At 39.6% G+C, this 13,691-nt stretch overlaps 1 protein-coding gene across 4 annotated transcripts; it reads right to left on the reverse strand.

The window, feature by feature from the left end:
* Positions 1–524: 524 nt before the first annotated feature.
* Positions 525–9,535, reverse strand: ube2v1 (ubiquitin-conjugating enzyme E2 variant 1). 4 transcript variants are annotated; one of them, XM_044168874.1, is made up of 4 exons: positions 9,191–9,496; positions 7,365–7,513; positions 3,484–3,609; positions 525–1,877 (listed from the first exon to the last, which is right to left on the reverse strand). In XM_044168874.1, exons 1-4 carry the CDS (start codon positions 9,210–9,212, stop codon positions 1,731–1,733), a joined length of 444 nt encoding a protein of 147 aa, XP_044024809.1. In that variant the 5' UTR covers positions 9,213–9,496; the 3' UTR covers positions 525–1,730. The 4 variants fall into 4 exon arrangements, with proteins under 4 accessions (XP_044024809.1, XP_044024817.1, XP_044024799.1 ...); XM_044168882.1 differs by lacking the exon at positions 9,191–9,496 and adding an exon at positions 8,943–9,115; XM_044168864.1 differs by lacking the exon at positions 9,191–9,496 and adding an exon at positions 8,632–8,698.
* Between the last annotated feature and the right edge of the window lie 4,156 nt (positions 9,536–13,691).

Here is a 13,691-nt window from a genome sequence, read left to right on the forward strand (position 1 = left end):
AACCTATCCTAAAAAGGTGAGCTGCTTAGGTTGGCTTATAACTGCAATTGTTTACGTTGTCATGAGCAACCACAAAATGTGAACAGCTAACTATGCAAGGTACAAACGCATGTAGTGTATGTTGTATCATATTTTGCTGAAAACAGGAGGAACATATGCATGGACAGCATAATGGATTATGTGGGCTGGAAAGTACATTTTTAAACGTTTTTCGACCGTGAAACCTATTACCATTGGAATTCATTGTAAGTGACATAATTTCAAACTGTCCACAGCCACATTTTTATGAACAAAACTCCCAACTTTTTACAGCCACTTTTCAAGTCTACAGTGGGCGAGAATATGATACTTAGAATGTACCTTTTTGATGGAAATCACTTTACGGTCGCTTATACCGTCTGACCAACAGTCAAAAAACAAGGTTTTCAAATGTTTGGAGTCCTGTTTTCAGCAGAAGTTATATTGCTATTCCACTGGAATACAATGCACTGAAATTTGCCTTAGAGAATCATGACACAAACGCGTGCAAAAGTAATAACGTTTAATTCAAATAAAAACATGCAACAGGTCACCATCACCCTGATTAGATTCAACCCGTTATAAAATAAACATCCAAAGCCATACATTGCGTTCAGTGGGCATTCACTGTATGAGAGAAGAGACAACTCCATGGAGGATACACAGGTAAGCCCACAGACTAAAGAAACCAAAACAAGAACCCAAAAAACAGCTAACAAAAAAAAATCACAGCTCCTCCTGCTCCGCACAGGCCACAGTACAGTGGTGATCCTGAAAAGGTTCCAAGCATACAAACTTTGTTCTCTGAAGAGAGAAAGCACAAGGACCTGTAGCCCCCCCATCCCCCTCCCTACACCCCTCCCACTGGCTGCTAATAATCAATCACTATCACAAAGCGCTATGAACCATATGGCACACAGAAGACAAGTCTGAGAACACAAGTGATGAACCAGCAGTGCCCCGTTGATACATACGTCACTGAATGTCTAGTAGCAGTTTATTCCCATGTACCGGACATGCAATCATTTAAGGAAGGCTTGTCAAATTCACATCATCGGGATTGTGGAAGCTGGGGAACGTGAGACTAACATAGCCTGGGAGACCAAGCAAAGCATTGTTTTGGGTACATTTTTTCTCCGTGAGGATACATTTGGCATACTGCAAGATGTTGACGTTTGTTGTTTAAAAAACAACTCCGAATGATCTGAACATTTAAAATATCAGTCGGGGTTACAGGAGTATATTTGTTTTTCTGAGTAGTGAGTTGATTCAAATCTCTCACCACAATACCCATATAACAGGGACTAACTGTCACCACATGTGAAGAATCCAGCGGACACACACATAATTGGTACACTCAATCAGGTCATTTGTTATTTTACAATCTGGATGTAGAACACAAAGATTATTAAAAAAACAACATTAGCAAGATGTACAGTATTCTTGTTTCATAATGTCTGGTCTGCACCATGAACTTTAATGGATGACTGGGCGAAGAGGTCGGGTTCACTTGTGCATCCCTCCCTTTGTCCAATGGGAGGCTCCCGAGGGAGGAAGTGGGAGTCAAGAGTCTTGGATAAGATGATGGTTGTGTAGTTTGAAAGTAGTAGAGTCAGTGTTAACTGTTTAAGATGCTGTGTGTGTGTGTGTGTGTGTGTGTGTGTGTGTGTGTGTGTGTGTGTGTCTGTCAGGGAGGGATGACAGCAGGAGCCTCAGTTGCTGTACACCTGGCCTTCGGGCGGCTGGGAAAGCCTGTTGTTCTCTTTCATCATCATGTGCTGTCTGAGTTCCTGCAGCACCATCCGGATGTTGTAGGAGTTTTTCCACCTGGACAGCGCTGTCACCGCCTTTATGTCCACCTGAAGGGCAAAGAGGGGGGGGGGGGTGCTTTTTATTATGGCCTCAATAAGAAACCTATTGTGCAGCCTGGCATTAAGATTAAATATGTAGAATGCAGTTTTAGGCTAAAGCAGTGTGTCAACACAAAGAGTGAAATTAACTTATTTTAAGAGCTTTTTAAAATCAAAATACAGGCAGAAATATAAAACTGATTTCTGTAAGCTTAAAGTAGCTCCTAACTGGTCAAGGTAAGAGAAACTCACAAAGCATTTTAGGGTTAAAACTAGCTCCTGACTCACAATCAGTCAGCTGCTGCAGGTAGTTCCCCTGATTGTGTCAATGTTTTGATTTGCATATTTTGGTGGTGGGGAGTTAATGAGGATCCTAACCGCTCACTAAGAATTCTAAGCAAATCCAATAACACCAGCGAGGATGGTTTGCACTACCTGCAACTACCTACTGCTATCAAACCAAACATTCTCTGTTCAGACCCCAATTTGTTTGACAGTTCATTAAGTATACATTAAATAATGACCAACTGCAATAAGTAAATTAATGAATTAGATGATTTCATGGCCATGGCTGGATTACCCAGTAAAATTTGCACTAGGCCTATATGTGGAATTAAACCATCAAACGGATGAAGAATTGTTTAGTCAACTGGGGAAAAAAAACAAGTTAATATTTTACTTTGTTTCATGTATGAAAATTATTCATTCACGATCATGAAACATGATGTCTTTAAAAGCAACAGGATCAACCCCACCCCTTCTCTTAGCTCAGGAGTTCTCTCACTTCCTTACTAAAAGTGGCTCTCAGCAGCTTTGTGAAAAGGTTTTGAGAGGAAACTCTTAACTATGAATTTTAGAACCATTTAGGAGCAGTCTGTAAATATGGCCCCTGAATCTTAATCAAATGGTTAAATACCTTGAGATTTCCGGCAATAGTAGCTTCTTTTTACCAACTGCTTGTATTTAGACGGTTGTAGACAGGTCAATTCAATAAGAAGGACTGCTTTATGGCATATCTGATTTACAGGAAGGCTGCAGTAGGTAAGTACTTTGATTTCTTAGGTATTTCAATTCAGTGGATTACTCTGTAACATATTTTACCATCTGGTAACCTTACCAAAATAAAATGGCCGGTCAAAGCCATTCTATACAGCAGATGGTTCACTGATGCCAAACCCTGTTTTAATTTTCTATAGAAAATAACACATTATACCTAAAATAAGGTCTGTGAAGGACACGAGGCCACATGAACTATGAAGCTGAAGTAAATGACAACTGAAGCAGTAATTTACTCATGAAACTCAGCACTAAAATGATTGGCAGAACAATGTTACTACATCCCAGTGTAACATGAGTAGGGAGGTAGTGACTCAACAACTCTCCAACAACTTACTACTAAAAGCTACCACTGACTCTGAAGAATAAGTTCAGTCTTAAATTTAACTGGCAGCAGCAGCTCCTCTTGGGAGCAGAGTAGGTTTTGGTAAATTGTACATATATTGCATTGGTCTAATTCAGTCCACAACATACCACTTAACACTTGAAATGAATAACTTAACTTAGAATGTTGATCAAACAGGCCAGAATTGATGTGTGACAAAATGTGGATACTCACCACACCATTTGAATTGTGTACACCACTCAGGTTGATCTTGTTCACAAAGCGGACAAGAGGGGGATGCTCTGGGTATCTGAGTCCACATTCTATTTTTAGACTGTATATCCTGCCTTCATAGACAGTCTGCAATTAAAGAAAGCATGACAGGTTAGCTCAAAGAGTGAGAGTCAAGGGAATGTGATGGTCTGTGGTGTCTATTAATTTGTTGCCATTAATTAACCACATTTGCTGATTGAGCTTGAAAGAGCATTCTTGACCTTGGAACAGCGGTTGACAAAACAATCTCCACTCAAGGTCCCCTTACTTGCTTGTTCTGAAGCTTTTGACCATATCACAGAAAATCATCTAACATCTACAGTTTCATGACAACAGAGCAAACTTTATCCGCTGATAAGGACCATGTGATTAATACATTTCATTACATGTTTAACAAAGCTTGATGAAGGACAACAGCTCAGAAAGCGAGGACATCTTATCAATGACAAACCTCTAGTGGACAGAGTGGTTAAGGTGAAGAGACTCACAAACATGTAACACAGCTGAGTGAAGTCCCTGCTCTGATTCCAGCTCAATACTCTGTCAATTCTGTGCCTGTTCACAACATCAGTAATCTGTGATTCAGTGTTCAGTCAGTTTGTGACAGGTAACAGTGACAACTGCAGCACCTGCATGAACAGTAGTGTTGATTTTAACTTGTTTAAGTTGAGTGTTTGAAGGCAGCTGCACAGAAAACGTTGAGTGCAGTGAACATGAGATGCTGGTCCTTAGAAACAGCCTTAAGTGCTCTAGTAACCTAGGGGACACACCCTAACTTGCTGCCACTGCAACCAGTCTTGTAACCAGGTTGCCACTTCAAATGTTGCAAAAGTGCAAGCTAACTAGTGCATGCATGTACTTCTCTTTACTTCTAAACCACACTAGGAAGTACTACATCATCTTAACTCTCTAAAGGGGAGGCTGAACCATGCAAGTGCCACCACAGAGAGCACAACCACCCACAATGTTCTTGGCTCTTAGGAAAACATGCCTCTTCCACCTCAGAGCTTCTACCGCACTGCAACAGAAACTACACTAACTCAAACACATCCAGCTCCTCAGAGAGCATTCACTATCAGTGATGTTGATAGGTTTTCAATGTAGTGAGTCCATGGGACCCAAAGGTGGTAATTTGAGTGGGTCCCCGATAAAATGTGTTTTTTGACTCACTGTAGTGTTAAACTATCATTTAGGGATGGCTATCATTAGGATTTTATCGATACTCTACTCTGATCTATACTCTTATCGGTTCTTTTTCATTACTAAATAATTGCTTTTTTTAAAATATATTCTTTTAAAAAGACAATAAATTCAGAACTGGATTAGAATTTAATATTTAACTAACTAAATGTTGTTTCTAGAGCAAGTTTACAACAGCAAATTCACTATATAAACTCAATAATATTTCACTGAAAACAAATCTAAAGTGTCAATAAAATAAATCATATTCCTGACATCAAAATACTGAGTGAACTTTAGAAAGAATGAAGAACACAGACATCAGTCAGTATCAGTCCTTCCTCCTGTCCTCTGTCCTCCTCCCTCTGCTGCTGCTGTGATTCACTGCAGGTAAGTTACCGCTGGTAGAGAGACGAGGGGCTGGCTTGTCTCCGCCAGCAGTAAGTTTACAAGAATTTGCCAAATTTGCTTTCTACATGTTAACATGTTTATGCTTGTTGAACAGGTATATTGATAAAATATTGGCTTTTTATTAGCTAAGGTTTTATCGCACTTACATTTACATATAAAATTATTTGGGGGAAAATACACATAAAAAGCAATAGGTCTTATGGCATGTTTTGTTTAAAAGTATGCCCATTTAATTGACTTGTAACCATGCACTGCATTCAGCAGTGCACTCTTCCATCATATGTACAATTAATTTGCCAGCATCCCATTAAATAGGAATTCAGTAAAATTACAACCCTCTGCATGCACAGTGATTTCTCCTCATCATCACATGTGCAGCCAACACTACTGCACTGTCTGAACCAAGGGACTGCATGCTTTTAGATAAGTTTTGATTTTATTACTGGAGTGAATATATTTTATATATTTTTATGATATTTCAGTTAATCAGCAGATAATAGCCTAAAGTAAAGTACACAGTTTATAACTTGTTAACACGTTCTGCTAGTTTTTGCTAGCTAGCTGTTACCATATGGGATGCAGCTTGATTGAGCATGCTAATTGGGGAGTTTTAATTAATCTATTTCCATTCATTCTTCATTGTAAAACATCTTTTATAAATTTATAAATAAGTTTGCATACAGCCCATGTATTTTTGTTGTTCTTCAATGAAAGTTCAATACCATGTTAAAAAAAAGTCAACTCCTTTAATCAAAGTTCAACTCAACTAAATTGTTGATTTTTCCATTTCTATTAGAAGGATTTATAATTATGTCTGCTTAGGATATCGTAAAAGGTTTGTTTGTTTCTATCTCTATATGACATGGTAAATACAGCCTGAGCAAATAACCCCTATGTTTCCATTTTATTCCCATTATTTCCTGTTAATTCCCAAAAATTCCTGTTATCAGAATCAGAAATCAGAATCAGAAATACTTTATTGATCCCCGAGGGGAAACTCTTTTGTTACAGCTGCTCACAATCACATCAGTGCACACAGGAGTAGAAGTTCTAAGCAAATCAAAATATAATACACTATAATACAGGCAAGATAAATTAAATACAAATTGGACATAAGTATAATTAAAATAAGTGTACAAAGTGGATTTACCGGTTGATGATAAGTATGTACATGTACGGTAAAATACAATGTTACATAATAATACATGTTAATTCGCATGGACAGTTTCCACCTTGAATAGTCACAGAATTTTGCAAGCCTAGCGGGGACAGACCCTAGTACGCTCTGGTGTTAAATGCTAAATGGTCCCAACTAACTGACAAGCAAAACCATCACAGCATATTGCTTTTTCCCATGTAAATTCACCAGTGGCATGTTGTTAAAGTACAAATAAGTGCATCTGAAATGTCTATTTCAGAGTTCAGAACCTTTTTTGCTTTGCATTTAAAATCTAAATCATTGGGTCAGAGTGTTTTGGTTGGACAATGGTTTCATTTTAATAACATGCGCCCATCATATGCTGAATTTCCACACAGTTGACATACCTGGGATATGGAGTACTGAGAGCACCAACACAATAAAAGGTGTTGTTTACCTTGATGACTTGTGGGAGGTTCATCTAAACTGCAAAAAGTTTGCATACACTTTGTCAAAGAGCTTTTTTTTGTTTTTTTTAAGTCGCCCTATCTGATATTTGCCTGTTTCTAGATCACCTTATTACAGCTCATCCTCAACAAAAAGTGTTACCATAGCATCTACACTACTGCCTGCTGCTGTTTGATCATAAGCTGATAGAGATTCAGCATCATACCTGCAACCTCATGTACCACATGCATTCCATTTAAGAGCGTTCCCCACCCTTGCTACCATGCAAGTGCAGCACACCCACATGGCCAAATAAAACGCAGCCTCTGTTTTACCATGGCATTTTCTTTTCTTACGAGACAAGTTGTTGGTTCAGGTCAGCACAAGCAACACGTTCCCTTCATGTACTGGTTCTAAATGGAGTGAGAACTCTACTCATTAGGGACAAATCGTCACTGTACCAGTTAAGTGTTTGGAGCACACCCAATGTTTTCTGTTTTTCAACTTTGAGCAATCCTGAACTGTGTTAGATGGTCCCTTTTGTCTTACAGGGACATTTGTTCAAAGCATTTTTTTCAAATCAGTGCAATGCTGGAATCCTATTGGCCAACTGAAGAGAAGAGCAGTATGATGTATGAAAGTGTTGTGGGCCCTGGGGGCGGCTCACCTTGGCGGGGCCAATGATCATGCCATTCCAGTGAGTTAGCGTCATGTCGTCATCATCTGCGAGGCCCCAGCTCACTGTACCGTCTCCACCTCCCTTCTGGCCTTCCTCCAGTTCCTCCAGCAGCCGAAAGCTGCGGGGAACTACAACGCCTTAAGGCACACACAGAAAAAGGGATAATTAAATGACTTTGGTTTAATGACACGCTGGGAGAAAATTCTGTCATATCATACTAAATTATTTCCCTGAACAGAAGCTGCTTACCAAAAGCTAGGCTAACCCAAAAGAAGGTGTGTAAAAAAAAAAAAACATGCCTCTAGTATCACTTACGAACTGATAATATATTTTCAAATTAGCAATATCTGGCAGTGATTCCTACTAAAACATAGTATCACCTATCAACCTCCTAACATACTAAAATGACTCAGTTGGGTATGATTATTAATTAATTGTTTCATTAGTTGAATTAAATAATTTACATTAGTGTTCCAGGTCAAAAAAGTCTGGATGTGCATTGTTGAAACCTAGCTTATGACTCTACAGGCGTAACCTATGGAAGACCTTCTGTCCTGTAAGGTTGCTTTCCGGCAAACCTGTTCTTCAGGATTTTAACGCAAGTGGACAGAAATAGTCAACGAAAATAATGTTTACTTTACTTAAATGCAGCATGATCCATGTTCTCATTATGGACACATCTGAATGGGTAGAACTTTTCTATGACAGCTGTGCAAAGTAAAACTAACCATCAAAATCTCAGATGCTGGCATGTCTCTTAGAAAATGATCAAAAGAAAGGGGGCATTGGCTGTTAACTACGCAGACCACTGTGAGGTGACCTATAGACAGCTGCGTCACCTTGATGGCCAAATGCACATGCTGTGACATCATGAAGAAGTTTAAACTGCTCCCACAGGTTGAACATTCTGTACTACTAAACTGGGTCTACGCTCATAAATTATCACCTGTTGTGACAGTGTCAATAGGCTATATAGACAGCCTTAATTTATGGCAGCAGGGGTATCTTCAGACAGACACCATTTTTAATAGTTTGCCCAACCTGGCATTAGGTGAAGTCATTAGCTTTGGGGTAGCTAAGGGTAATCCCAGCAGTCCCTCAGAGGGATGACCAATCTGTCGACTTTAACTGAACAGTTTCAGGATGCACCTAAGTGTGAGAAACTACATTACCTTGCTAGCTGTTTAATGAGTTGCCTACTTAACTATCAAATGTAAAAACATACCGCTAAGGACAGATATTCATATTAACGTACCTAAATAAGCAGTAAGACTACGTTGCCAAACAACGCGTGGAGTAAAATACATTGGGTTCAGTTTCTATTGACTACTACTTTTGAGCATTTCTTCCGGAATGCGATGACTCTCCAGTTGCTGAACAGGGCTGTGCTGCCAGCTAACGTAAATCTAAGCAAATAACTTATCTACCCATCAAGCTAGTCACGGGCGTCACCGCCTAGCGAACAGAGAAACCCACCAATACCCCAGACACATGTGATCTGTGATGTGGACCTAATCCTAATGCAGCATTTTCTCTGACCAACACGCTTCACAATGGTAACGCTACCTCAAGATTGTTGCAGATGGCCGAGTGTTGCTCAATGACTGTGGGCCAGCTTAGCTAGCTAATGAGCTAGCTAGCAAGCAGCGTTAATGACAGCATTTCCTTTCACAGAGTCCTGTTACAGTCAAAACTCCGCTGCAGCTAGAATCTTGGGAAACTATTATGCAGCACATTTGGTATTTTGGAAATTGTACCTCTTAAGCAAAATCACCGAAAAGATACTGTCTGAACTGTCGGGGAAGTCTGCTTACCTGATCCGGCGGCAGCCGCCATCTTTGTCACTGCTTTACGGAAGCGTGCACGTATAATGTTAACTTGCGCGTGTCCGCAGTAAGAAAAAAGTAACCATTCTTTTCGTAAATTAGGTTGTTTTAAAAATATATATTTTTTATTTCACTGGCTTCATGATATTGGTTTAGTTATGCTTTAAAGACAAGCGTTAGTTCCTCGTGCACCGTCCCTCTCCTTATCCATCCAACTTTAAGAAGATGAAGCGCAGCTGTTGGTGTCGCATTTGTTGGGGATGTTTCTGAAGAACTGTCACTTGGGTTCAAGAAAGGGAGAACATGGCAGAAGCTGAAATGGCATCTGATTTTGACTTGGTGCTGCAGTTTCCTTTACTATGTGCACGGACTGCACTGACAGGTGGTTATTGAAAGTACGAGTTCGCCATCTACTGGACAATATGGATAGTGTCAGATTAAAGGATAGATGCACATTTTTTCATCTCTGTCTTAATAATAATAATAAAAATAAAAATATTAAGAATTTATTTATATAGCACTTTTTAAAACACAGTTACAATGTGCTCCACATATAGGATAAAATACACACATACAAATACAAGTAGGCTATACATGTTTACATACATGCACGCACACATACATATGCATGATACATAGACAAATATTAAAGCATATGACTAAAATAAACACAACTAAAGGCAAACAGAGTGTTTTTAGAAGGTCTAATCTGTAGAAATGAGTTTTCAGCAGCAGCTTAAAACCAGCCACAGATTCAGCAGATCTGATGGAATGGGGATGTGCTACTATGGCCCTCAACCAGCTGGAGCAGCTGGTGAGTAACAACTTTCTCAAAGATTTTAGACATGAAAGGAAGTTTGGAAGTCTGTAGTTAGCTAAATCAGTGGTATCTATGGAGGGTTTTTTTGAGGAGGGGGAAGAGCCAGAGGAGAGAGATTAACTATCGAGAGAAGACGGGGGGCAACGACTGGCAGGACCTCTTTAAGAAATTTAGTAGGAATTATATCGGTAGGGCAGGATGATGGACGCATATGAGAAACTATATCAGAGAGATCTTGAATGGAAATAGGGCTGAACTCAGCACAGGTGACTTGATCAAAGTGATAAACTCGAAGGTTGGCAGGAACACCAGAGTGGGCAGGATTTAGAAGCTGGTTTATAGTGTTGAACAAAAACCTAGGGTTATGCTTGTTATTGTTGATCAGAGACAGAGACATATGCCGCTCTCGCATCTTTGATGAGTTGATTGAGCATGGTTAGTAGCTCCTTCATGTGACGGTAGTGAACATGAAGGTTTGTTTTTTTTCCATCTGCGCTCAGCTTTTCTATAGTCTCTTCTATGGCGTCGAATGGAATCATTTATCCAAGGGGACGGATTGACAACTGGGGTTAGTCCGGTCTTATTTGGTATAAAGCGCTTAGGAGCATAATTCATTAACCCGGTTAACAGAGTCATTAATAATGGAAAACTTAGGAATTGTCATGGACATGTCGGAGAAAGATTAAAACAGTAGTCAGGTTCCCATATTAACACTGGAACAGGTTGCTGTAAACAGTCCTTGTGTTCATACTAGCCAGACTAGAAAAATGTGACCCTATCCACCAACTAGTACTACCTCATACATCAGCCAAACGCAGTTTTAAAATGGGTGATTTTCTTATATTGTATTTGCTTGAGAATATTTTGGCAATGTAGGCAAATGAATAAATAAGATGAGCTTTTACTTTTAAAAAAAATCCTTTTTATCAATGAAATAAATCTTTTTGTTGAGCTTCAACAGTCATTCTTGTCCTTGGGAGTTGACAGAACAATCTCACCTCCAGATCCATTTAGTAGCTGGGGTGCTATCAATCATATCATACTGTATGATCTTTGTTGCTTTTTCATTCATTTATTTTTTTATAATACAGCGTTTATGTATGTTATTAGTTACACCTGTGACTTTCTTGCTATGACAACTCATAATTTCTGAAAAAACGTATTCCAAAAAAGCAGTTTTACTGATTTATCTGGATAACTTATAAAACTCTCATATCTGGAACCTCGGACCATTATCTGATTTATAACATTTTTGGGTTTTGATGTTTCTGGCTTTTACCCAGCAAAGTTAGCCAGATAACTCAGAAGACCTTCTTGGAACAGAATATTACATTATTCATAACATGAATACATTTAAATTTAAAAGAGAATTGTGTAGGATTTAGTGGCATCTAGCGATGAAATTGCATTTTGCAACCATTTGAATACCGCTCGCCTCACCCTCCCCTTCTAAGCGTGTAGGAGAAACTACGGCGGCCGCGAATAACGCAAAAGGCCCTTTCTAGAGCCAGTGTTTGGTTTGTCTGTTCTGGGCTACTGTAGAAACATGGCGGTGCAACATGGCGATCTCTGTGGAAGGGGACCCGCTCCCTGTGTAAGCTAGATAAAAACGGCTTATTCTAAGGTAACGAAAACCCAACGATTCTTATTTTCAGGCGATTATACACTAATGAAAACATACTTATAAATATTATATTCAATATCTGCCAATAGCTCCTCCTAAATGTTACACACTGGACATGAGTCACTCTCATTACTGCTGAGCATGGATGTATTAGGCTATTAGAACTCTAGTTCTCCTATACATCCATGCTAGTGATGAGTCGGTCGCGAACGAGTCGGCTCCTTTAAGTGAACGATGGGAGCCAGCTCCCGTCTCAGAGCCGATTAGAGCAGAAATATTTTTTGTTTCATATTATATCATTAAAATATACTGTATGTATCTGTATAGAGTTGTGTAATTATTTATTAACCATACTATTTCATTAGTAGGGTGTAGGATAGTTATTCTTGATATATCCCACTTTATAACCGTCAATATGACGGAACATTTCAATATATTGCAGATGAGGAATCTTGCATATTTTTTTAAAATTTATTTCTTGCGACAAATAAGAATGTAATTCAGGCAGTGACCAGCATGAGTGGTACTGTTGATGGCCTGACTGGCGAGGATTTTGGGTCTGTTCTTGTCAGACTGTCATACAGTTGTCATTACAAAGGAGGAGATAAAGCTATCTATTGTTGGATTCTAAATAATAACGGATCTGTTTGGATTGTAGTCTTTTCAGAAAATTTCTCTTCAATATGTTTTGCTTACAATTTTAGTTTTCATCTGAATTCGTGGGGAAAATGGCAGCTGCTGACTACTTCACCACCTTCAGTGGTGGAAGAAAAGCGAGAGAAAGGTTTTTGAAATGTGTTTGATGTACAGCTGAGTTTTTATTCCCATCAGTTATGTATTAAAGCACATTAGAGCTGAGGCTGGAGAGTCTGTCACTGTGTTTGGGTATGTGATAATGAACATCCTGGGAGGGGGAGGTTGCCCTCTGACCCACTCCTATCCACTCTTACCCACACCTCCCCCAGCCATCCATCGCCTACCAGCCAGCCTCCCACCCTCCATCCCCCATCCCAGCCAGCATGCCCAGTTCCTCTCTCCTCTCTAAAGGCAAGTTCTCAGAGTGACCGGGAGCTGTGTGTGTGTACGAACTTTGGGAATGAATGGCTCAGTGTTTTTCAGAGGGACATGAATACAGTGTGCTGCTCCTGACAGACAGGCATGCTCATTCACACTCACTTCTCTGTCACCCTGCTCTGAATTCAAGCCTGTGCAGAGAAACATACACACAAATCCACACAAACAGCCGCACAGACAGAGGGGTCCCCCTAGAATTCCTGGGCATGACGGTATATCAACTTCAAAAAAGTGTATTACCCACTTACAGTGTTTTGTATATAGCTTGCTAATAGTGGCTTTAAGCGGAAATTCTGACATGTTCTAAATCGTCTCCACCCTGTTATATGAATAGCTCGTTTCTGTGTTGTCAAAGCACTGGAATAATTCCTTCTCTCAAGCTCACCGGTCAGTCAAACAGTGTGTCCACTAATGTGTACTTCTTTTTCCTTTGGTTTTCTGACAATGGGATTTGGGAGTTTCTACTGATTGTGTTATTGTCTTTACTCCACTCGTGTTAAGTTCTCTGGTGTATGCCAAACCAGAAATGTAAAAGACACATCACTTCGTGTGTGTCAGAGGATGTTTCCCACAGAAGACCTACCCAACAGCAGGTACTGTATTTAGAACAGGTATTGCAAAAACTCTCATGTACTTGCTACATTGTGTCAATATCAGTCAGTACTGTATGTGCTGTATATACAGAGAGGAGACAAATACAGACATTCATATAGGGCACGAGGGCTAGCTGAATGGTTTGATGAGATTGAAAGTGATGTGAATCATATGCTATGGTCTTCACAGTCACCTGATCTCAACCCAACTAAACACCTATGGGAGACTTTGGATGTCAGACAGCGCTCTCTGCCATGTTCTGTTCATGTTTAATCTGCTAGTATAGCCTCTCTGCTCGGTCAGTAAGGAGTCTTTGATGCATGAACTCCCGAGATCCAGCGATATCTGCAATCTAAAATGTATTAGAATTTCAGCAA

Source organism: Siniperca chuatsi, linkage group LG2, assembly GCF_020085105.1.
Source record: "Siniperca chuatsi isolate FFG_IHB_CAS linkage group LG2, ASM2008510v1, whole genome shotgun sequence".
NCBI classification, from domain to species: domain Eukaryota; kingdom Metazoa; phylum Chordata; class Actinopteri; order Centrarchiformes; family Sinipercidae; genus Siniperca; species Siniperca chuatsi.